The 23,880-nt window shown below is 33.0% G+C and overlaps 1 protein-coding gene across 8 annotated transcripts in view; it reads right to left on the bottom strand.

The window, feature by feature from the left end:
* The window catches only part of LOC149806557 (uncharacterized), a 176,359-nt gene that overhangs the window by 19,453 nt on the left and 133,026 nt on the right, over window positions 1-23,880 (bottom strand). For 4 of the 8 annotated variants that reach the window (XM_089954581.1, XM_089954591.1, XM_089954597.1 and 1 more), the window contains 6 exons: window positions 18,875-19,018; window positions 14,315-14,467; window positions 10,706-10,852; window positions 7,892-8,047; window positions 6,027-6,176; window positions 76-234 (listed from right to left, as the gene is read on the bottom strand). The exons of 2 other annotated variants lie outside the window; for them this stretch is intronic. In XM_089954581.1, coding sequence (XP_089810707.1) covers window positions 76-234; window positions 6,027-6,176; window positions 7,892-8,047; window positions 10,706-10,852; window positions 14,315-14,467; window positions 18,875-19,018 — 909 coding nt within the window. The remainder of the gene's footprint in view (window positions 1-75; window positions 235-6,026; window positions 6,177-7,891; window positions 8,048-10,705; window positions 10,853-14,314; window positions 14,468-18,874; window positions 19,019-23,880) is intronic. 2 more of the 8 variants (XM_089954622.1, XM_089954630.1) reach the window with 2 other exon arrangements.

Genomic DNA, 23,880 nt, shown 5'->3' with positions numbered 1-23,880 from the left:
AGAAATGGAAGGTGTGTCAACCCACATGCAGACATGCTCTGAGGAATACATTTGATCAGGAAACATGCTGAATACCTTCTCCAGGTACAACTCAAAATCTCGCTTCCTCTCTTCTGCTAGCTTTCTTCTTTCTACTTCATAATTTGACCCAAGATTTTCAACAAGGGGTCTCTCAGCATGTGCAACAGTTGGGTACATGAAGTTCTCATAGGGGGAGTGATAGCTCCGATTTTGCTAGAGGCAGGATTGACAATAAATTTATATTTATTGAATGCCATAAAATTCAGTGAAAACAAAGACTAAATGATACAGATGTTATGATGATTGTTCATTCAAAATGAACCATGCACAAACATTGCAATTTGAAATCATGCTAAAATAAGTGACTGGGATACTTGTTTAATCTGAAATTGATAATGTCCATCATGCTGTGTCAAAACCAAAGTCATGCCCATGGCATTGTTTAAGGAATTATTACATTTTCATGATTTAATTTAGCAAGAGTTTACATGCAGATAAATTTAGGCATGAAGCAAAAAATGCAACTGCGATATATTAAGATATAATGGGTTCAAATGTGTGAATAATATATTTAAAAAAGATGAATCAAGTTTTTTCTCAAGTCCTTGAATTTTAATTAACTGCAATTTTGTTGTTAAATTTCATCCCATTTTATGGGTTTCATGTAAAGTCAATCAAGAGATAAATTTGTTACAAGAAATGAATTCAGTACTAAGGCATGTGGTCTGTTGTGTGATAGTTATTTGATTAAAAACAACCACTAACAGAAACAAAGAAAAATTATTATATTTTTTTAAATTCTACTGATGCAAAAAGTTGACCTAAATTTTATGCAATGCCTCTATTTTACATATAATTAACAATACAAAATCTGGTAACATAATAATGAAACATCATAAATTTTTCAGTAAATATAAACTTGATATTTGTTAAGAAAAGCAAAACAAACTGTATACACTTTAGTAAAACAGATCATGCAGTTTATTTTTGGTACTAGTGTTATAAACTGCATCTGATCAATACTGTATACATGTCTTTATTTTGTTAAAACAATATACTATGTTTATTTTGCATGCCCTTACCAAACAGCTGGTCAGCTTTGCAACAGCTGTATAAAAATGTTCAGGGTTGTGGGTAGAGAGTGGAGAGCAGAGGTGTGTGGGCTGTGGGTTGTTATAAAGTATGATACATTAACCATGTACTGTAGATTATGTGTGTCGTAGTGGATGAGTATTTCTATTTTCTCTCTCTCTCTTTCTCTCTGTCTCATGCAAACTATATGCACTCATACAGTGTAACAAAATGCAGATGTAGTATGCAACCTCATTAGTCATTCATAAAATCCAATTTAATTACTGTAAAAGCATATATGAATTAATATTCTCAAATTCTTCCCACCAAAAGAAACAGGACTGTAATATCCAAATTTAAGTTTTCTCCACAAAGAAGAAAACACAGACTTCTAAATAAAAAGTCTTTACTGTGGATTCAAGGCTGCAAACTCATATGTATTGAAAACTAATATGCCAAATTTTGACAAATACTTGAAGGGTAATTATTAACTGTCTGGTTGTGATGATCAACATGTGAATAGTACCTTAAAAATTGTCAATTCAACAAATGTGCGGCACAGTAACCATCAGCCAGGTGTAAAATAAAGGTGTATATATCAAGTGTGTAATGTTGATGTGGAACCATTTTTGGATATATTAGTCTTGACTATGATGGGTTATTTTGAGGTTTAATACTTTCAGAAATATGTGTTTAACATTTCATATTTGTCATACATATATATATAAAAACTCTGACCAGCACAATCCATGCCATCTAGTTTGTACCTACCGTTCATGCAAAACAAGAAATTTAGTGTAGAGCTTGCATTTTATATCAATGTACTTAAGATTATATTCCTGCAGGTAGGAGATTGAGACCGTTTAAGAATTTCTGCATTTAGGTGTTTTAAAGCTTCGGGAATTCAGCTCAATAACAGGAACATCATATTACAGATCTTGGGAAAACATGGACTCTTACAAAAAACAATAATACAAAAGAAGCTTTGAAAATTGAAGAAAAAGGATACAAGACAAAACTGATACACATTTATATCCCAAGCAAACTCTTGGATACCAACATAACAAGTATTTCTTTCTGATAAGACCAAGGGGCAGGCCTAATAAATTGTCAAAAAGCAGAGGGTGGGCTTATTATCAGACAGAGAAATCATTAACAGATATCTGCCAGAATTCTGTAAAAATGGGGGTGGGTGTTTATCATCAAGTATGGGCTTATCTCTGGACAAAGACGGTATGTATGATAGATATTCTCTTGTAAGTTGATGAAACTGTGTCAGTGAACTACTTTTCCTCTTACTCTAAATAAACATGATTAAGTTCTTTTGAAATAAATCTTCACCTTCTGACTAATACAATTACTGTATATACTCACTTATAAGTTGAGTCAAGCTGCAAAATGCATAGACCCAGAACTGCCATTGCATAATGCAGCATCAGATCTGGGTCTGTGCAGTTTGTTAGAAGTTATCAGTAGAACAAACAATACGTACCTAGTCTGCAGGCACAATAAGCCTTGGAAGATCATGATCTTTTTTGTTTGGACTTGACTTATAAGTGAGTATATAAGATACAGCTGTTTCTTCAAATGACAAACTACACTTTGATGTCTACAGAAACTGCAACTCTGGTAAGAGACTATTCTGGTAAATTAACAAAGACAATCAACCTATCGAAGGCTATAAAGGTTTCCATAAATCAAAAATTAGCTTAAAATATCAATAGAAAGTCTCACACTCAAGTATATCTATGTATTTATGTTAGATTTTTTTTGTTATGTAATTGTCTTTCTAATGTTTGAGTCTACTGATTGTTAGGTAATTGACGTAAGCTTGCTACAAAAACATTTTCATGCACTTCTCACAAACTGTAGTACTAGGCGACCTTTACTGTACTTAAAATCTAATGATATAGAAAAATACTTAAAATATTATTTGAACTTTTTCCATGAAAAGTATCTACACCTTTTCACTCAAAAACTAATAACTTTGTATAGTACTTCTCTTGTTTAATTTATTTTTTAAAAATACACTTGATAAGTTAAATTCAATAAACATTTAAGACACTCAGTCAAATATATTTTTCAATTTCTCCAAAATACGACTGATCTGCACCTTGCCCAATGACTAATATAAACATCTTGCCATATAAACAGAAAATTACACTGAATCGCTTAAAAATTCTTGGAAATCACTCCAAAAATAGCATACCCTGAAATAAGATAGCAGCAATAAAAAAATTAGAATACAATTTTCAAATTGTCAATGTGGCAGCCAAATTGAAATTAAGATCAGCACCATGTCAATTTAGGATGAACTGAGCACCATTAGAAGACTCTTTGAGAAAACCTCATGTCAGGAAGGCCATCCATTCAAGAGAATTAGTGATACAATTTTGAATATAATCATTATTGCAACCATATTTAAAGTCAGACCTACACCATTTTCATTCACACACACACACACACACACAGAGGTCTCATGTGAAAATACCATATCAATATGACTTTTCATTTAGGATGAGTAACAATAACAAGATTTTCAAGATGGCTGCCATGTTGGCCATACTGGATGTCAAGAGTGGCTCCATTTTCATTCAGTACCAGTGGTGAAAACCTAATATTTGATATGATTTTCCATCCTGAAGTAGTGGTGACAAGATTTTCAAGTTGGCCAGTGTGTGGCCATACTGGATATCAAATTGGCACAATTTTTATATAAGACCAACTAAACACCATAAAGTGTCTTCTTGTGAAAACCTCACCTTGATATGACTTTCCATTGAAGAGGAGAAGCAATAACAAGATTTTCAAGATGGCTGCTGTGGTGGACATACTGGATTTCAGATTGGCACACTTTTCATCTTGGACCAACTAGACACTATAAGAATTCTTTTAGTAAAACCCCAAGCTGATATGACAATTCTGGTGAAGTACACTAACAATGTTTTCAAGATGGCCACTATGGTGGCCATACTGGACATGTGAGCAGAAGCATCTTTATTTAGGACCAACTAGACACCATAAGGTCTTCTGATGAAAGCCAGATGTCAATATGACTTCTGTTAAGAAAGAGAAGAAACTTTCAAGATAGCTGCTATTGTGGCCATTATGAATGTCAGATTGGCACCATTTTCATTCAGGACCAAACAGATATCAAAAGAAGTCTCTCAGTGAAACTTCATGTTGATAAGACCATCCAATCATGATTTTCAAGATGGCTGCTGTGTTAGCCAGACTGTTGTTGTAGCTGTTGTTGTAGGGTTTAATATCATTTTTCAGCATAAGATAGGCTATACATGGCAGCCAGCATAAATGGTGGAGGGAGAATCTGGGAAAACCCAGGAAAGAACCACCGACCCATGAGAAGCTACTGGCAAGCTTTCTCACATACCCACATTGGCTGAATCCAATACTTTAACCCACGCAGACAGAGGTGAGATGGCAGTGATCCGTAATGTTGAGTGTTTTAGACCACTTGGCCACTCAGTAGCCAGACTGTATGTCTTAACAGCACCATTTTCATTTAATACCAACTAGACCTTTGGATGAATGTGTCAAGCTTTATTGAAATCCTCCTAGTAGTTTAGGAGGAAATGTGATAATAAAATTGTATTAACAGACTGATGTATGTCAGATGAAGTACAACAGGCCATCCCATGATGACAGATGATGGATGAAGTACAACAGGCCATCCCATGATGACAGATGATGGATGGAGTACAACAGGCCATCCCATGATGACAGCTGATGAATGACGTACAACAGGCCATCCCATGATGACAGATGATGGATGGAGTACAACAGGCCATCCCATGATGACAGCTGATGAATGAAGTACAACAGGCCATCCCATGATGACAGATGATGGATGGAGTACAACAGGCCATCCCATGATGACAGCTGATGGATGAAGTACAATAGGCCATCCCATGATGACAGATGATGGATGGAGTACAACAGGCCATCCCATGATGACAGCTGATGAATGAAGTACAACAGGCCATCCCATGATGACAGATGATGAAGTACAACAGGCCATCCCATGATGACAGATGATAGATGAAGTACAACAGGCCATCCCATGATGACAGATGATGGATGAAGTACAACAGGCCATCCCATGATGACAGCTGATGAATGAAGTACAACAGGCCATCCCATGATGACAGATGATGGATGAAGTACAACAGGCCATCCCATGATGACAGATGATGGATAAAATACAACAGGCCATCCCATAAGCTCTCCTGGTCTATGATGAGGTCAGTTAGAAATGTTCCAGTCTTACCTTATGCTTTGAACTGCAGATATTGCTCATGATTATGTTTACATTTATAAATTTAAAAAAATTCCTTCACTGGAAACTCATGCTTCACATTAAGCTAATATTTCCTTTACAGAATGTTTTCAGTTGGATAAAGATCATGAAAATAAAAGAAAAAGTTGATGATACACTTCAACTTTATCACCATATTTATTTACCCTGACATGAATTATTAATCTTTAAATAAAATATGTTCAAGAAAGAGATTATTATTAATATATAATAAAAAAAGATGAAAGTTAGTTTATCCTGCACAAAGACTATAGCTGTTGTTTAGTGTAGCAACCAAAACTTAAAAAATAAATACTGCTGTTTAATCCAATTTTGTATCACGCTGTTCCTTGTAAAGGTCTTCCTTCACTACAGAATGTGAACCACATCCCATATATACTAGCTTATAAGTTGAGTCCAACTGCAAACATAGACCTTGATCTGCCTTTGAATAATGTATCAGCAGGTCAGGATTTATGTTTTGTTCTACTGATTACTCCTAACAAATAGCACATACCCAGATCTACTGGTGCATTATACGAAGGCAGATCTGGGTCTGTGCAGTTTGCAGTTTGACTCAACTTCTAAGAGAGTGTATATGGTATGTTTAATTGTGTACCTTTTCAATATGGGCCACCAAATCCTTGTGCCTTTCTTCTTTAAGATGCAGCTTTTGGGAGTCATAGCTACCCATGTGAGATATGATAGGGGTCTCAGCTGAAGCTAATTGTGGCAGTGATTTCTCACGGTGAAATTGAAACCGTTTTGCCTGCTCATGGTTGAATTTCATGAAAAAGCAGAAATTACTAAATCACTCAGTAAAGGTAACTATGCAAGTAATAAAGATAAAAAAGATGGATTGAGAACTTTTCAGTTTCTTCTAAATTATTATGTTTTACCAGGACAAGCAACAGTGATGTAAGCAGAATAATAAACTAACATAATTTTAAATTAAAAAAATTCAGGTTTTCATGGAACTTATATGCAAAATTTTTTATGGAGATGGGAAAGAAAAAAAAACTTCAAACAAGATTTTCAAATCGACAGTTCCAAGGTGACAAGAAAATAGTTGTAATCCATCCAAGGGTAGTACAATCCTCTTGCATGCTAGGCAAAACAAAATTTGGATTCAAGAAAAACAAAGGCAATTAGTTGAACTTTTGGAGAGCTAATTTTTTGCAGCATATTAGTCATTCTGTACCTTGATATGAAATAAAATAAGGACTGCATTAATCATGATTCATTGTCCACACAGTCAAAAACTAATTTATATATGGTAAAATGAAACCAACTGACACTTTGTTTGAATTCCTATCACTTACACATTACTATCAAAATAGCTGCACTTTTTTTAGTCTCATCAACAGCATTTAATGCCCTTCATAATCTATTTACACAACTAAGCACTGGAGCTGAGTTTCCATCTTGAATAATATGCCAATAACGGGTTGCATTTAAAACCTTGTATGACAAGACCGACCTACCATGTAGATGGGTATCTGTAATGATATTTCTGCAATCTCAAATGGTGAAGAAAATTTCATAGGTTTTCACACCAACTTTCAATGAATTCTATCAAACAGTTCTGAAGTCATTCACACACACACACACACACACACACACACACACACACACACACACACACACACTCCTATACATGGGCAGTGTAATAAAGATAATAAAGGAATAATGACTGAATACAAGTACATGTATATATAGTGCTGAATAACCATGTCAACAATTGTCATCTCAGAAGCAAATCAAGGCTCCATACATCACTTAAGTTAATTTATGACCAATCAGAGTGAGTTTATAACCACCTATTGACTAACACCTGTATACCAGAGAATGTGTCTTGCATACACAGATTAAAAACCATTTCATAAAATGCAGGTACTCTGATGAATAAGAAAGAATATATAAACTTGATAATTGCAGTTAGGGGTTTTGATGAAACATATTTCAATTCAATGATAGGCTTCTTTCTGAGCCAAATCAACCTCTTAACATTTATTCCTTTAATGCATTTGCTATATGCATTGAAAGTGACATACTGCAGTAAAATCACATCATCTAGAAACCACGTGGAAAATATCAGAATACTTGAAATATACAGATGAACAATATAACAAGTACAGTGGTCCCTCACTATAAGGCACCTTAGTCTAACACTACCTCTTTATAAGGCAGGTAAAGCCATGATCTCATTACATTATGTAATACACCAATATTATATACAATCTACCCCCATTTAAGACAACCCTAACACAATCCTAACATAAAACATGATGCATTTGGATGATTCCCTTGAATAGTAAAGTATGTGATCACTGTAAATTTATAAATAAAATTAACTTCTTTCATGATCATTGCTTTTTAATATTTTTACTCTAAGTATTCAAGTTTAAATAAACTCTGACATGATAAATTAGTTTTATCAAAACCTTCGCACTTGACTTGTTAGATTATGTATCATCTCATTACCTGCTCCAAAATAAACTTTTCAGTTTCCATTTTTCTTTCTTCCCGAAGTTTCTGTTCAAAATCCTCATAATGTCCAAGTGCATTAACAACCGGGGTTTCTTCTACAGCATCCCGTGGAGTAAATCCTTCACGCCTGGCTGCTTGTTTAGCCCTTAGCTAAGTTAAAGTTCATGGACATATTGTTTTCAAGAACTGTCTCAAAATAATTTTTAATTCCATAAGAACTGAAGTTAATGTCTGCTAAACTTTAGTATTAGATGATATGCACAAATCAACTTATTTTTTATAGCTTATTCCTTTTTCACTTTCAATTTCTATCAAATAAACATATAATTTTCATAATCTCATGTTTTTATGAAACCTTTTTGCATAATTTTTTTATTACAATCCATATTTCTTTGTCATCTCCATTTGTGAGTTTTACTGAATATTTTTACTATGTCAAACAACTTGTATTTTCACTTTAAATTGACATGGCGTAGAAATAGTTTATTTTTACAGTGTGAACATTACAGTTTAGAATACTGCAAAATCAAACAATGTTCATTACACATAAACAATGATAGTAGACTTTTCAGAAAGGAATACTGTTTAAAAATGTGAGAAAAATATTTCTGTATGAGCTGAGATATTATGCAAATATTTTTGGAATGCTATCAAGTTAGGAATTAAAAAAATTATGTAAGCTCTACATAGATTAATTATTAACTACAAAGAAAGCAGATTATTGTTGGAATTTTTTAATACTTAATAATTAAGACACATGATTCATTGTTAAAATGAAATCTCTATTTAATGGGTTGATCATTGGTACATATAAGTCAGCATGCAGTTAATAAGCATAATAATTATGGTTCTGACTTTTAACTTTTTGTTTTCTTTAAGAGCATGTAAATGCTTTATTCATATTATTTTGTAAACTTGTCAGTTTTATGTTCTGACTCAGAATAAGCTCTACTGGCTATTTTGTTGGATCTAACAAATAACATTTTTCATTAAAATCTAATTATCAATCATTGATTGTATCACACTATGTATCAGATGATATCAATAACTTTTAATGTTATTCATGTATTTATGGGATTTTTAGAACTAATAATATAGGAACCTTTCAGAAGCGGATCTATTTCAAATGTTTCCAAGTTTTCATACTTTTAAACATTTTTCTATTAACTCCATAGACTACTTGTTTGTGTAACACGGTCATTTCCCTATTAACTCCATAGACTACTTGTTTGTGTAACACTGTCATTTCTCTAAAGATCTGACATATCCTGCCTTTCCATTATCCAAGTTCTACTGGAGAGTTGTCTGAATGAAATTGGACTTGTTTGTTTTTCTGTTTGTTTAATGCTGATTGGCACATAAACACATGAAAGTCGATACAGTGCCAAGGCAATGGCACATAAATACATGCAAGTCTATATAGTGCCAAGGCAATGGAAGTAAAGTACTTGTACAAAGACACACGAAAGCAGCTGCCACTGGTTGATCTGACTAGGATTCTAACCTGCAACGTTTTGCTTGCATGCTAACCAATGAGCCTCTGCTGAGAATACCTGAAACTGGATTTGTATCTTTGATTTTTGGAAAAATAGGTTTGTTATGAAAGTTTCTAGATGTCTCTTTTATGATTAATTTTCAAAATGAAATGTATGAGAATTCACAATGAAAAATGAGCGGAAGCAAGATAATTATACTTTTAACAAATTTATTATATCATGCAAATGGGATTATTTTGATCTTATTTAATGCAAATGATTAGTTCAAAACACATGCTTATTATGGAGTCACTATCACTGAATGTCTAATTGTTTAGTACCAGTATCATATTTATAGGAGTAAAATATTCAGCTAACTTTGAACAGCACAGAACCAGTCTGCTAGCATACCTTTAGATATTACTGACTTTTAATGAGGGTAATGTAAGGATTAATCAAACTCAGAAAAGTGATATTTACCTAGGTAATGTAATTTTTACGGGGTTGAAAAAACCTTGTATCAACTGAAATTACAAGCCAGTAATTGTTTTACTACATAACTTTAAATTTCATCCTAATCTGATTCAAAATCTAGATTTACTTATACCGGTAATCAACAGATACTTAATAAGTAGATCTGCCAGGCACTGATAAAGTTCATTGTCTGCTGACCTTTGGAATTCCTGGTCCATTTATGTTTAGTAATCTATCAGATAAAGTGTTGCAATTTATGTTATGAAGAGTTATTAAAAATGATATGGTGTGAAGTTTTTCAATTTCATAAATGATAAAGATGTAATTTGATTAGTGAATCAAAATGTAAATGGAAGATGACCTCAAAACCACATCTGCCAGATGTGTTGGAGAAATCTATTATAATCAGACTGAATTTCAAAGAGTTTATCCATACTTGAACAGTGTTAAACAGAACACTTTCATTTGATCAACAGTTGTGTGACTCTCTGACATCACCCAACCATGACTTTAAAGGCTGAGTGACACAGAAACTCGTACTACATTATAAGGCAAGCTTTTCAAATCTTATATCACCCCTGAGTGCTCACATGAGCTTGCTGTATTAATGTTTTAGCAAAGACAGCTTTTGCCAATTTAAATAATGAACAGTCATACAATAATGAATATTTGTGACAGCACATTGAAGTCTACACTATTGCTGGTCTGAGTCTATGCTGTTTACAAACTGTGTGTAATGTGTACTATATACACAAGTAAATAAAGCCCACATGATGGCAGAAAACACTCATAAGAAACTGTTTAACAGCAAAGATGATTAGGTCTCTTCATGCTTTAAGTCATACATATTCAATAATACCTCCTCGAGAAAAACAAGAAAATCTCGCCTCCTATCGGCTCTCAGTTTTTGTCTTGTATCCTCATACTGACCAAAAGAGTGGAAAAAGGGACTATAAATCTCAGTTTGAGCCTTTTCTAGACGTCCTGGATATGACTGAGGTCTGGGCTAATAAAAGCAGGAAGGGGAAAATAATATACAGTGTAGCGGAATGACAAAATGGCTCACTGTTCAAATAGATTGTGAAATGTTGCTTGAAATCCCAATAAGCTAGAAAATAGCAATGAAATAATATAAAATATCTGACTTTAAGTTGAATCTCATTTAAATATTGTATCCTCAGTGAGATGTACATACCAGTTCAAAGTTTACTGCAGCATGTATGCACTGGGTTCATTGGCACATTCCTGGTTGAAAGTACCAAGCAACCAGTAAGTATAACAAAATTGCTAAAGTCTTTAGGAAGATAAATCCTTTTTAAATAAAAATAACATTTGTTCCTATAAAATAAAAGATAAAAGTTAGAAATGCATAAATACTTTTGTAAGTATACAAAATAAAACATAAAGGTAAAAAGGTTCAATTCCTAAAATACTGTACAAGCATTTTTGTTATAATACAAACTGCTTTCTTTTAGAAATCCCAAGATTTTTTAATAGGTGGCAGTTCATTAAAAAATCTTCCTAACTGGGTTGTCATAAAAAAAACTTTCGTCTTGCATGTTTGAAGTTAATGCACTCAAATAGAATATGATTCAAGTTCAAAATGTCATTTAAAATGCAAGAATGCACCACTCAAAATGCAAGAATGCACCATTCAAAATGCAAGAATGTGCCATTCAAAATGCCTGAATGTGGCATTCAAAATAGTAGTGTTTTCTAGAGGTACTTAACTTTACATCTGAGAAAAAATGCAGTAAATGCAGAATGTATACAACATTATATCATTTTTTTTATATGGAATAATTGATGATATAAGTACTTAAATTAAATTTCCTTACATGTAACACAAAATGATAAGAAGTCTTTGGTAAACATTTGGAATCAATAAATCACTTGATCATGGCAATATAATAAAAAAGGCACCTGAACAAAGACTACAATGAAATTTATTAATTTCAAAATGCATCACCAGATAAAATTACCAATATTGGTGGAATAGCCATAGAATACCACTTTGGAAATATAAATTTGAAGGAGACAATTGTTTCAAAAGATAAGATTTTTCAAATTTTGGGAGGTCACATTGGCAGCATTTTCATTTATGACCAATGTAATACAGTGAGAAGCATTTAAGTAAAATCCCCATCGTGATGTGATCATCCCTTCAAGAGGAGTAGTAATAAAAAGATTTTCAAGATGGCCACCATTGATGTTATAATAGCTGCCATAATTGGTGTCTAACAGGTACCATTTTCATTTTAGAATCAACTAGACATCATAACAAATCTTTGCAAGAAAACCCATCAATAAGACCATCCATTCAGAAGGAGTAGAAAGAACAAGATTTTCTAGATGGCCACCATTTGGGACCAACAAGACATCATAAGATGTCTTCCAGTGAACCCCCATGTTAATATGACTATTTATTAAGAAGTAACAGTAACAAGATCAATAAAAAGAATTTCAAGATGGCTACCTGGATCACTTATTTGACTTTAGATAGGCACCATTTTCATTTAGGACCAACCAGACATCATAAAACAGTCTTTTAGTGAAAATCCTATGATATATGCATTCATTTAGGGAGATTTGTAACCATCTGCCTAATAATTAAATACAAGAGTAGTAGGCCAAGAAATTTGCATGCTTTTGGTACACATATTTCCTTCAATGCTGATCACTGCCAACCTTATGAAAACAATTATCTCAAGGTTTTTCTATTGATGTATTTTCATCCATATTTCATGGAACATCAACATAATTTGTCCAATACTGAAAGGCTTGCAGGATGCTTCTGTCAAGGTTGGTTAAATTCTCTAAAAACGATTTTGAGAGAGAATTTGTTTTACATATTTTCTATTTTTTGAAACAATTACCACATCTGATTACAGATTGGCATCATATTTATAAATTTGGAAGACCCTCAAGTCAGGGTGCATTCTGTCAACTTTGGTCAAATTTGGTTTTATTTTATTAGAGAAGAAGTTATTAAAGGTTTTCATACTTTTAGCAACATCTGCCAAATCTGATGGCAAAAAGGCCTTAATGTCAGGAAGCTTTTAGTCAAATGTTGTCAAAATTTTTGTCTAGTGGTTTATGAGATGTGTAATGGTTTTCCTATTTGTATTAACAGTGGCCACATTTGAAGATGGATCAGCAACATATTCAAAACAAAATGGAAGCCTTCCATGCCAGGAGGATTTCTGTCAAAATTTTTCAAATATTGTTCACCAGTTTCTGAAAAGTCATTTAAATTTTTTTCTGCTTTCCACAATGGCAGCCATATTTAATAATGGATCACAATTATTTGTATACATTTGAAAGACCTTCATGCCAGGAAGATCTCTGCCAAATTTGGTTAAATTGGTGTGGTGCATTCTGCAAAGTTGAAAACAGCAGCTTTTGAAAGACACAAGATGGACAATGCACAATGGATGAAGGATAGACAATGCAGGACAGATACAGGGTCATACTATAAGCTCACTCGATCTATTGGCAATGTGAGGTAAAAATCAAACAACTTCCAATACTCTGCATACATTCAATGAGCAATCAATTAGTAAAATATTAGATCAATACACCAGTGATGAAGCCATCAAAAGGAACCAGCAAAATTATTTACAGAGCATGATATTACCTTATTCAGCTGAAACAACATTTCCTCCATAAGTGTCCTATAACCTATTACACAGTTATGGAAGGCAATTTGGGTTAGAATGTAAATACACACTAACTTCATTTCTACTGGAATTTGCTGATTTGGTGAGAGTAATAGTTAGTAGACAGAAAGTAACAGAAAAATGACTACTTCCATAAAGAGATGTTCTTTAAAATAATATACAATACTCAGGCTATCTTGACTTAGCTTTCAGACCTTTCTCCTTGACTGTGTTGCAAACTAACCTATTGTCTCACAACAGATATTCTCAACACAAGTCAAGTTCACCCTCAGAGATTTGATAATGAGTGCATTTAATTACCTAGAAAAGGTAAGTGAATATTGAAGTTATATTCCAAAACCAATGGTACTGAAATAAAACTTTAATATTGAGGTTAATTGAGAGCATCGACAGATTTAAAGATTTGCACATGGACACCAACATGATTCGTTTATTAAACTTCTGCCAAGGCAGATTTGACAAAAAGCATCATTCTGTATGTAGACATAGCAACGGTACAACAAAAAATATTTATCAATGATTTTATAGGCATGATTGAATCCTATAGTATTCATGTTACACCAAACATTACACCAGTTTGGACATATGTAAGCAAAGTAGAAAAAAATTATGTTTTTAATAATATTAACAAGAAATCTTCCATAACTCAAAATATGACAATAAAGCACCGAGTAAAATGGGTTAGGCAACATAATTCACTGAATTCAATGTCAATAAGATGAAATCAGCATTATACAGCCAATTTGTTATGGTATTCAAGCTGCTTCACCACAGTTCCATCAATCTACCTGTACATTTCTTTCCAAAGAACCTAAGAATTCCTTTCTCCTCTGCTCCATGTACTTTGTCCTAAGGTTTTCATACTCCCCCTGCTTTAGTAGGAGAGCTCCACGTCCTTCTGGCTCTGGCCATGTTCTTTTAGGTTGGGGAAGTTCTTTTTGCTATCAGCAAGTGTAAATAGCTGTTCTTGAATACTTCATATTGTAATTTTCATGTATATATCATACCATTCTCATATATATATATATATATATATATATATATATATATATATATATATATATATATATATATATATATATATATATATATATATATATATATATATATATATATATATATATATGATGTTATTTCTCTTCTTGAATAGTGTGTTGTTTTTTTTTAAGTCAACATTTCTTTGCATCAAGCATTCTTTGAATAAAAACAAATTATGTAACCAGATGATTATGTTTATTATCCTTTTCACACACTGAAGTATTCCAGCACAAACAAGCCAATAAAACCAATAGACCAGAATATGAATCTGCATAGTTGTGCAAATGAAAGCCACAAAAGCACTGATTGGAGATGCAACTGAATTCAATGGTAGATCTTATTTTTAAAAGAAAAAGAGTAAAATGTGTCTAGATAATGCAGATGCAGCCCAGGATATTTCGATTTTGACTGACAAAAACAAAACATAAAATTTAAACTTGACAGATATTTAGTTAATGTTAAACTCCATACAAACTGTTTCAAGCACAGCAAGTCCTTCAAAAATTATCAAGTAGAAATACAGTCATTGCAATGTTTAGTACATACATAAGTATGCACATACAGGCAATCATAGGCATTACTACATGCCAATGAATTGCATACATAAGTATGCAGATACAGAAAGTCATGGATATTGTTATATGCCCATGATGCACATATGACTGAACAAACAGATGGTCATGGATATTATTACATACCTGTGAAATAAATACATAAGTATGCACATACACAATCATGGGCATTATTTCTTTCCATAAAGGACATACACAAGTATTTACATTGTTATGAATATCTACATATTGTGTGTCTAACTTTCGTCCATGATTGTAGATTATAAAGGTCCTCTGTAAACAACATATGATGTAGCTAATATTTGTCCATGATTGTAGATTATACTTTAAGATAACGATCATTTGTAAACAATATTTTTACTTGCATTTTAGTTCAGGACATTGGTTTTTCCCTTGGAAAGCCATGGTCTGCCTGATTTTTGTCAGGTTATTTGCTCAAATTTAAGTAAACAAACTTGATCTTGTTTGCAAATTTTATGGAAATTTCCACTGGAAATTACATAGGTCTAGGGAATTTTGTTGTGTCATAAGTCAGGTGACAATCTCTATAAAAGGAAGATCAAGTTAACAATTATTCATTCTATTTTAATATCAGTCTTTGTGGAATCAGTCTGAGTTGTTTTCAAATATAATTTGAGAGGAATCATTTATTTAAAATAGTGACTAGAATTACAAAGTGCTCATTTACATTCTGGCTAAAATACTATTTTGGGATTCTTGTTAATTCGTTCAAAAAGATTCTGAATTATATCATTGTGATACATCAAGACTATTGGTATATCAGCATAATAAAGACTATTGGTACATCAGCACATTCAATATCTGGAATTTATTTGGAATATTCTATACTTTTGGACTTGTGATAGAACTTTTAGGATTATTTGGGATTTTATTCACAATACTATAAGTTCCTTTTAAATCTTCACTTTTTATTCTGGGGAAAAAAAATTATTTAGTGAATTTTACTAAACTTGTTTGCTTTGCTTTTTCTAGTACTTAGTTTGAGACCATAGAGTTGTAACAACATATAATCATGAGTATCATTACATTCCTGTGAAGTACATACATAAGTAAGTACACAGAGACAATCATGGATATTGTTATATGCCTTTTAGTATGTAAGTACATATGGACAATCATGGGCATTGTTACATTACTGTGAAGTACATACATAAGTATGCACATACAGACAAGCATTGGATTTACTATTACTACATGCCCTCCTTGACAGAAATTGGTGGCAGCATGAAAGTGCATAAAACTGCACAGATCTCTTTCAACTCTTTACTTTTATATCAAGCAGATTTTGTTGGGTACCTTTAGCAACAGGTTATCTGCATATTCTCATTTTTTATACAAAACTGACAATAAAAAACAGTAATACTGCATGAAAACGGACTTACTGAAATTGAACTTAAATACAGTGTATTTGTGATTCTCCAATATGTATTCATTAATTACTTGATAGAATGTTGCTGAATTTAACAAAATTAAGATATGTCATGACGACCCCTTTTCATCTCAATGAGAAGATTTAATTATCTGATTTCATTTCTGCACAATGTAGTCATTTTGTTACTGTACAACCATGGAATTCATTTACCTATAAATCTCTGGTAACACTCCATTTAATAGCAGACAATTCATTAAACTCCTCCCCCAAATGCCCACACACAATAATAAGATGAATATTAACAATGAAATCCCATTTCCAAAATGGCAGATGTATGATGTCAGCAAATATCAAAACATACACACACAAAGATGATCCGAGTCTTCCAGAAGCCCATTATTTTTAGACAGAGAGCCAAATACCACACCATGCCAATGTAGAAAACTGGAATTAGTGACAAGTACAGATATGAGTTATTACAGTATAAAATAGTATTTGGAGATCAAAGCCTTAAAACATAAAATTAAAACAAGATTTTAAGATTAATATTTTCTTTTTTTGCCAGAAAAATTGTGGTATACAGACAGCATCTTCTGTTGTTTTTTTTAAAAACTGAATATAAGATCCGTACAAATATTTTTAATAAGTGAACCTTTTGACCAAGCTTCTTGTTTAACAACTACTTATTTCATGTTTTATCATGTCTTCTTGAAACATTTAAAATAATTTTGCCAAAGTTGTGATTATCAATATTTCTGACAATCACTGATTGAGATTTATCACCTGACAACTTTAATTGAGGACTAAATAAAAGGAGTGCAATAATTTAAATAAGAATCAGCTGCTAAAGTAAACCAGTAAACAAGAAATGACTTTCACAAAATCTTCTTTGCAGTGTTGTACCAAAGTTGACATTATCAGAGAACAGTGATCCCCTAGTAGATGTTACTTTAAAGGAGACATTATAAAATCTATGCAAACTCTTAACAGCTTGAATTCAGTTTTAAAATAAAAAATTTGTAAATGTATTTGAGTTTTTAAAAAAAATGACTTACATTTCTAAGCTATTTTTATCTGCCCTGCCATCCAGATATCTCAGTAATCAATGGTGCATAATTATTTACAAAGCATGCTGGTTTACTAATTTCATTAATCAATTCAATATTTACTGAACTTTTATTCCATAAACCAGGCCATAAGGACAGTCTGGTTTTCGTATTTGTCTGGAATTTTTTGAGAGAAAAAAATGTAGAAAAAGTCTAATACCTTGAAGCAAATAACAGGTAACAACCAACAAACACCCACATTGGTAGTTTTAAACTGCTAATAACAGGGATGCCAAAAATGTATTTGTGCATCCTTGGATATGTAATATCATGGTTCTAAAAGGACATTTGCTAAATAATTATAGGATTCCTACAATCCCATGTCTAACGCACATGTTTGATTTTGTAGATACTTATATATCTTTTTTTTCAATAAAAACATTCACACTTAACAAATGGGAGATTATTTAAAGCTGATACAAATACAACACAATATTTTGGAAGTTTTGACAAGTAATTAACAACTCCAACTTGGTATTCTAAATAAGCATTATAATTATAAGTAAAATAATATGTATACATATTGATACCTCATGTATAACATTAAACTGTATACAAGATGTGACTAAGATGCATGCAAGACTTTTATAAAACATGCTGTTATTTATCAAATTTTTCAGACATTATACAAAACTAGGTTAATTCTAAATGAGTTATATATATTGAAAGTAACATTATTTTGGCCCATATCACATACTAATTCACAACAAGAAATTGTTTAGATAAGATGAGAGTGGGGAAAGAACATGGTGATATCTGGAGACATAAAAAATTTCAGATATTTCAATATCCAGCCCTCTAACCCAGTACAAAGATTTTGTACAAATCTGGTTATAACTAGAATAATCAAAGTTCTTTCAAGGTCTGACAATCATCTATTCCATCAACTATTTAGTGGGTATATGTAAAACATTCATTCATTAACTTATATTCTGGATTGAGTTTTTTTTCCCCACTGACTTAAAACAATACTCCAGGTGTCCATAAGTTGTATGCACTATTGAAAATTATAGCATATTTGGAAAATATGGTGTCTGGAAAATTGGAGGGTCTGGATAGTTAGGTTAATGAACGTATTAATGTTATTATGAAGACATGCAAGGCATGAAGAACAATAATAAACAGCAAAGAAAACAGAAACCATTGTAAACTGTAAATATAACTGTCTGAACACAAGACACAGTTCCAAACAAAAGGGTAAGCAGTATGATGTGTGATACAGCTGAAATACGAACATACCTGGGCCAGATGTTCATTGTATTCACGACGTCTTTCATCATTGAGGAGCTTTTTTTGACTTTCATGTTTAGAGTCTCCTAAGATCAGCCCCTGTACATTGTCCCCCATGTCCTTCCATGTTCGATCGGGGGCTTGCTGATTCTTCTGAATGAATATGTGGTTGTGTAAAACTCTTGATGAAAACATTATTGGCAGTTATGAAAATCTCTGAAATTTCTAGTAATCTCATTTCTGTCTCTTTCATAGTGACAGTCACATCAACCATGTTTCTTCAGAATTTCATGAATTTCATTGAAAGTTTAAGATACCCATAGGGTTCTTCTATTTTCATATTATGAAAACATCTTGTTCCAAATTTAGAAGTTCCATGTTAAGAAAAGTAATTTAAATGTAGATTAACCATGTGATTCATACCTATCATTATTGTCTTCACACCTAAAGAGTTTTGTGTTTGAAAACTGAAAACAATAAAGACTGGGCCCCTCCATCATAAAACTTAACAATGACCCCATATATTATCAGAAAATTTTCTGACCAATCAAAAGGTTGTATTTATATATTTTAGCAATATTTTCACATCTGGAGCAAAATCTGTTACTCAAAATGTTGAGTCAAGTTAAATGACAGAGGGGCTTGCTTGTGTCTGTAGATATAAAAAAATCTGTATTTAAAGTCTAGAATTTCTTAGATTTTCTTGAAGGAATGAAAATTTTGAAAGAAATGCATTTTCTGAAAGCTGAAACAATGAATAAGACATCCCAATGAGATAAAAATTGTAAAACAAAGAAGAGACAAAGAAATTAATGATCAGAGTTTTATGAGCTGAAAATGGTATATACAACTAGAACACTGGTATCTCATCTAAATTGTACAGCTGAAAATGGTATATACAACTAGAACACTGGTATTTCATCTAAATTGTACTGATGTATTGTAAACGATGTTCTAAGACAGGTAACCTTCAAATACATATACACAGCTTCAGTGGAGAACAACTGCAACACAAAACTGACTGAAGATGTTGGTGAAGAAATGTATGAAATGGGCAAAAAAGATACTTCGAGACACAGGACATGTACAATGACTTATATTCTGGTCAAACTGTTCAGTCAACTGCACCATTGAAAATAGCATAGAGGAACTCAGAAATGGACAAGTATTTCGATATTGACAAATTTTCTTATCAAATCCTGTCTGTCTGTCTGTCTCATAAACCATTATAAAATGGCAAAACGCTGACTCACTACAAAATATTGCACATTCCATTATCAACATACCCAGAGACTTCATACGGTCTATTCTTGATGAGGTGATGCTGATCTTCTACATTTCCAGAGGATAAAAGTGAGACGGGGATGTCTAAAATGGGAATGTCTATCATGGGTATGTCTATAATGGGGATGTCTATCATGGGGATGTCTGTAATGGGAATGTCTATCATGGGTATGTCTATAATGGGAATGTCTATAATGGGAATGTCCATAATGGGGATGTCTGTAATGGGAATGTCTATCATGGGGATGGGAATGTCTATCATAGGTATGTATATAATGGGAATGTCTATAATGGGAATGTCTATAATAGGAATGTCTATAATGGGAATGTCTATAATGGGAATGTCCATAATGGGGTTGTCTGTAATGGGAATGTCTATCATGGGGATGGGAATGTCTATCATGGGTATGTATATAATGTGAATGTCTATAATGGGGATGTCTATAATAGGAATGTCTATAATGGGAATGTCAATAATGGGAATGTCCATAATAGAGATGTCTGTAATGGGAATGTCTATCATGGGGATGTCTGTAATGGGAATGTATATCATGGGGATGTCTATAATGGGAATGTCTATCATGGGGATGTCTATAATGGGAGTATCCATAATGGGAATGTCCATAATGACAATGTCTATAATGGGAATGTCTATAATGGGAATGTCTATAATGGGAATGTCTGTAATGGGAATGTCTATAATGGGAATGTCTATAATGGGGATGTCTATAATGGGGATGTCTATAATGGGAATGTCCATAATGGGAATGTCTATAAATAGGAGGATTTAAGAAAGAAATGAAAGTAGAACTTGCAAATATGATGTACCATTTTTGCAAATTCATCAGATTTTTTCACACAGTCATTTTGAAATTAATGTGAATCCTGCAATTATTCATCAAAGAATACAAACTGACTTCATATGTATCAAATAACCCAAACAGAATTGTACCATCTCTATGTGGTCATGTTAGAATAGACACTAACTTCATAAGTATGAAATAACCCAAAAAGAATTGTACCATCTTTATGTGGTCATGTTAGAATGTATCAAATAACCCAAATAGAATTGTACCATCTCTATGTGGTCATGTTAGAATAGACACTAACTTCATAAGTATGAAATAACCCAAAAAGAATTGTACCATCTTTATGTGGTCATGTTAGAATAAACACTAACTTCATATGTATCAAATAACCCAAATAGAATTGTACCATCTCTATGTGGTCATGTTAGAATAAACACCAACTTCATATGTATCAAATAATCAAAAAAGAATTGTACCATCTTTATGTGGTCATGTTAGAATAGACACTAACTTCATGTGTATCAAATAACCCAAACAGAATTGTACCATCTCTATGTGGTCATGTTAGAACAGACAGTAACTGCATGTGAATGAAATAACCCCAAAAGAATTGCACCATATATATGTGGTCATGTTAGAATAGACACTAACTTCATGTGTATCAAATAACCCAAAAGGAATTGTACCATCTTTATGTGGTCATGTTAGAATAGACACTAACTTCATATGTATCAGTGGTTCAAAAGAGAATGTATCAAATCTAAGTGGTCAGTTCAGAATAATATGTACTTAAAGTAGCCCAAATGTTGACTGTACCATATCTAAGTGGTAAACTTTATGGTATCTCAGTAACTTGGACTGTTAAAATTGTTTGAAGCAAGTGCATAACATTCAAACATTTTGAAACAGTATGTCACTAAAAGCTTTATATGAGATCATCATTAACTTCATCAACATACCGTAGTCCAAACTCAATTAAGCATATTTCTTTGTATATTCTACAATTTAAGTTAACCACCATATAAAAACATACATTATTAATCTGGAAATAAAAATCATTACTTCCTACAAGAGGAGCTGTGGTTGCTCAGTTCATGAACAGCATGCCAGACTCACAACCAGATGAGTGTGGTTTTTAATCCTATCATCGGATCAGCCCCTGTTTTTGGATAGTTTGCTTGGAGACTCACAACCAGATGGGTGTGGTTTTTAATCCTATCATCGGATCAGCCCCTGTGTTTGGATAGATTGCCAGACTCACAACCAGATGGGTGTGGTTTTTAATCCTATCATCGGATCAGCCCCTGTGTTTGGATAGTTTGCCAGACTCACAACCAGATGGGTGTGGTTTTTAATCCTATCATCGGATCAGCCCCTGTGTTTGGATAGTCTGCCAGACTCACAACCAGATGGGTGTGGTTTTTAATCCTATCATCGGATCAGCCCCTGTGTTTGGATAGATTGCCAGACTCACAACCAGATGGGTGTGGTTTTTAATCCTATCATCGGATCAGCCCCTGTGTTTGGATAGTTTGCCAGACTCACAACCAGATGGGTGTGGTTTTTAATCCTATCATTGGATCAGCCCCTGTGTTTGGATAGATTGCCAGACTCACAAACATATGAGTGTGGTTTTAATCCTATCATTGGTTCAGCCAGTGTCCCGCTGCACAAGGCGCTTTATCCAACTGTCTCAGCACAAATTGACCTTCATGTTTTGCTGAGACATCAAGTGCCAAATCAAACCAAACTTACTGCAATTTGGCAATTAATTTAACAATATTCTATTACCAGTAATCACAACACATAATGATATTGGCAGTAATGATGATGATGATGATGATGACAATGATGACGACAACAATGATGATGATGATAATTTATCTTCAAGCAATGACAAGCTCTCCTATGCTGATACTCCTATATTGATGGTAAATGAAGGCATGTCTCATCCAGTGCAACCATAAAGTATGTTTAGCATTTAGTTTTATTACTTTTCTGACTTTGATAACATAATTAATAATTGCTTAGATTTGCCAAGTGTTACTAGGGGCTTACTTGCCTCAAATTATGATAAACCTAAAATCTAGAGTTTAAAATGCTACACTTTTACAGTAACTGTGTGAATTCTTATCAAGTAAGAAACATTCAAATTCAAAATGAGTGTAAAAAAATTGTGTACTTTTATTGCAGAAGAAAGGAAGTGGTGAATGATTAATGACCTACTATATACTTATATAACTATATCTACATGTATCTGGTATGTACAATGTGGTGAATGGTTGGTAAATATGTCTGGTTGTTCAGCTTCAGAGATAAAATACATTTCAGGAAACATATATGGCACATATACAGATATATCCGAAATATTTTGAAAACCCATTTTTCTTACAGATAGACAAAACTGCCCCCAGATTTCATAACATAAGAAAATAGTTCAACATTAAACTTTTCCATCTAATGGAATCTTATCCTAAGTACATCCATATATATCTTATCAAGACAACAGCAAGATTCTTCGTGTCACACTTAAACAGCAATAACCATCTCAACAATCCAGCTCAAATTTGATGCATGGCTGCTACTTGTTCAATACCATATATACTAGTACTTGCATATCAGTCAAATTCAAATGTAAATTGCATAAACCCTGATCTGCTACTGCATAATCCATAGAAACAGCACAGAACCTGATTTGCCACTACATTATGCATTGGCAGATCAGGGTCGCTGCTGTTTGCAGTTGGACCTAACCATAGGCGCCTACAGAATTTTTTTGCTGGGGAGGGGCAGTCAGTCATGGCTGGGAGAGTTAGTTGCGTAGTTCTATGCATAAGCAGTCTGAAACTAAAGCTAATATTTACTAAGCATTTTGAATGGAATCTTGTGACATATTTTCAGCTTCATTTGCATGATTAAACT

This window comes from Sinohyriopsis cumingii, chromosome 1, assembly GCF_028554795.1.
Source record: "Sinohyriopsis cumingii isolate HCF-2022 chromosome 1, ASM2855479v2, whole genome shotgun sequence".
In the NCBI taxonomy this organism is placed as follows: Eukaryota; Metazoa; Mollusca; class Bivalvia; order Unionida; family Unionidae; genus Sinohyriopsis; species Sinohyriopsis cumingii.
This window is presented reverse-complemented; position numbering and strand designations above follow the sequence as displayed.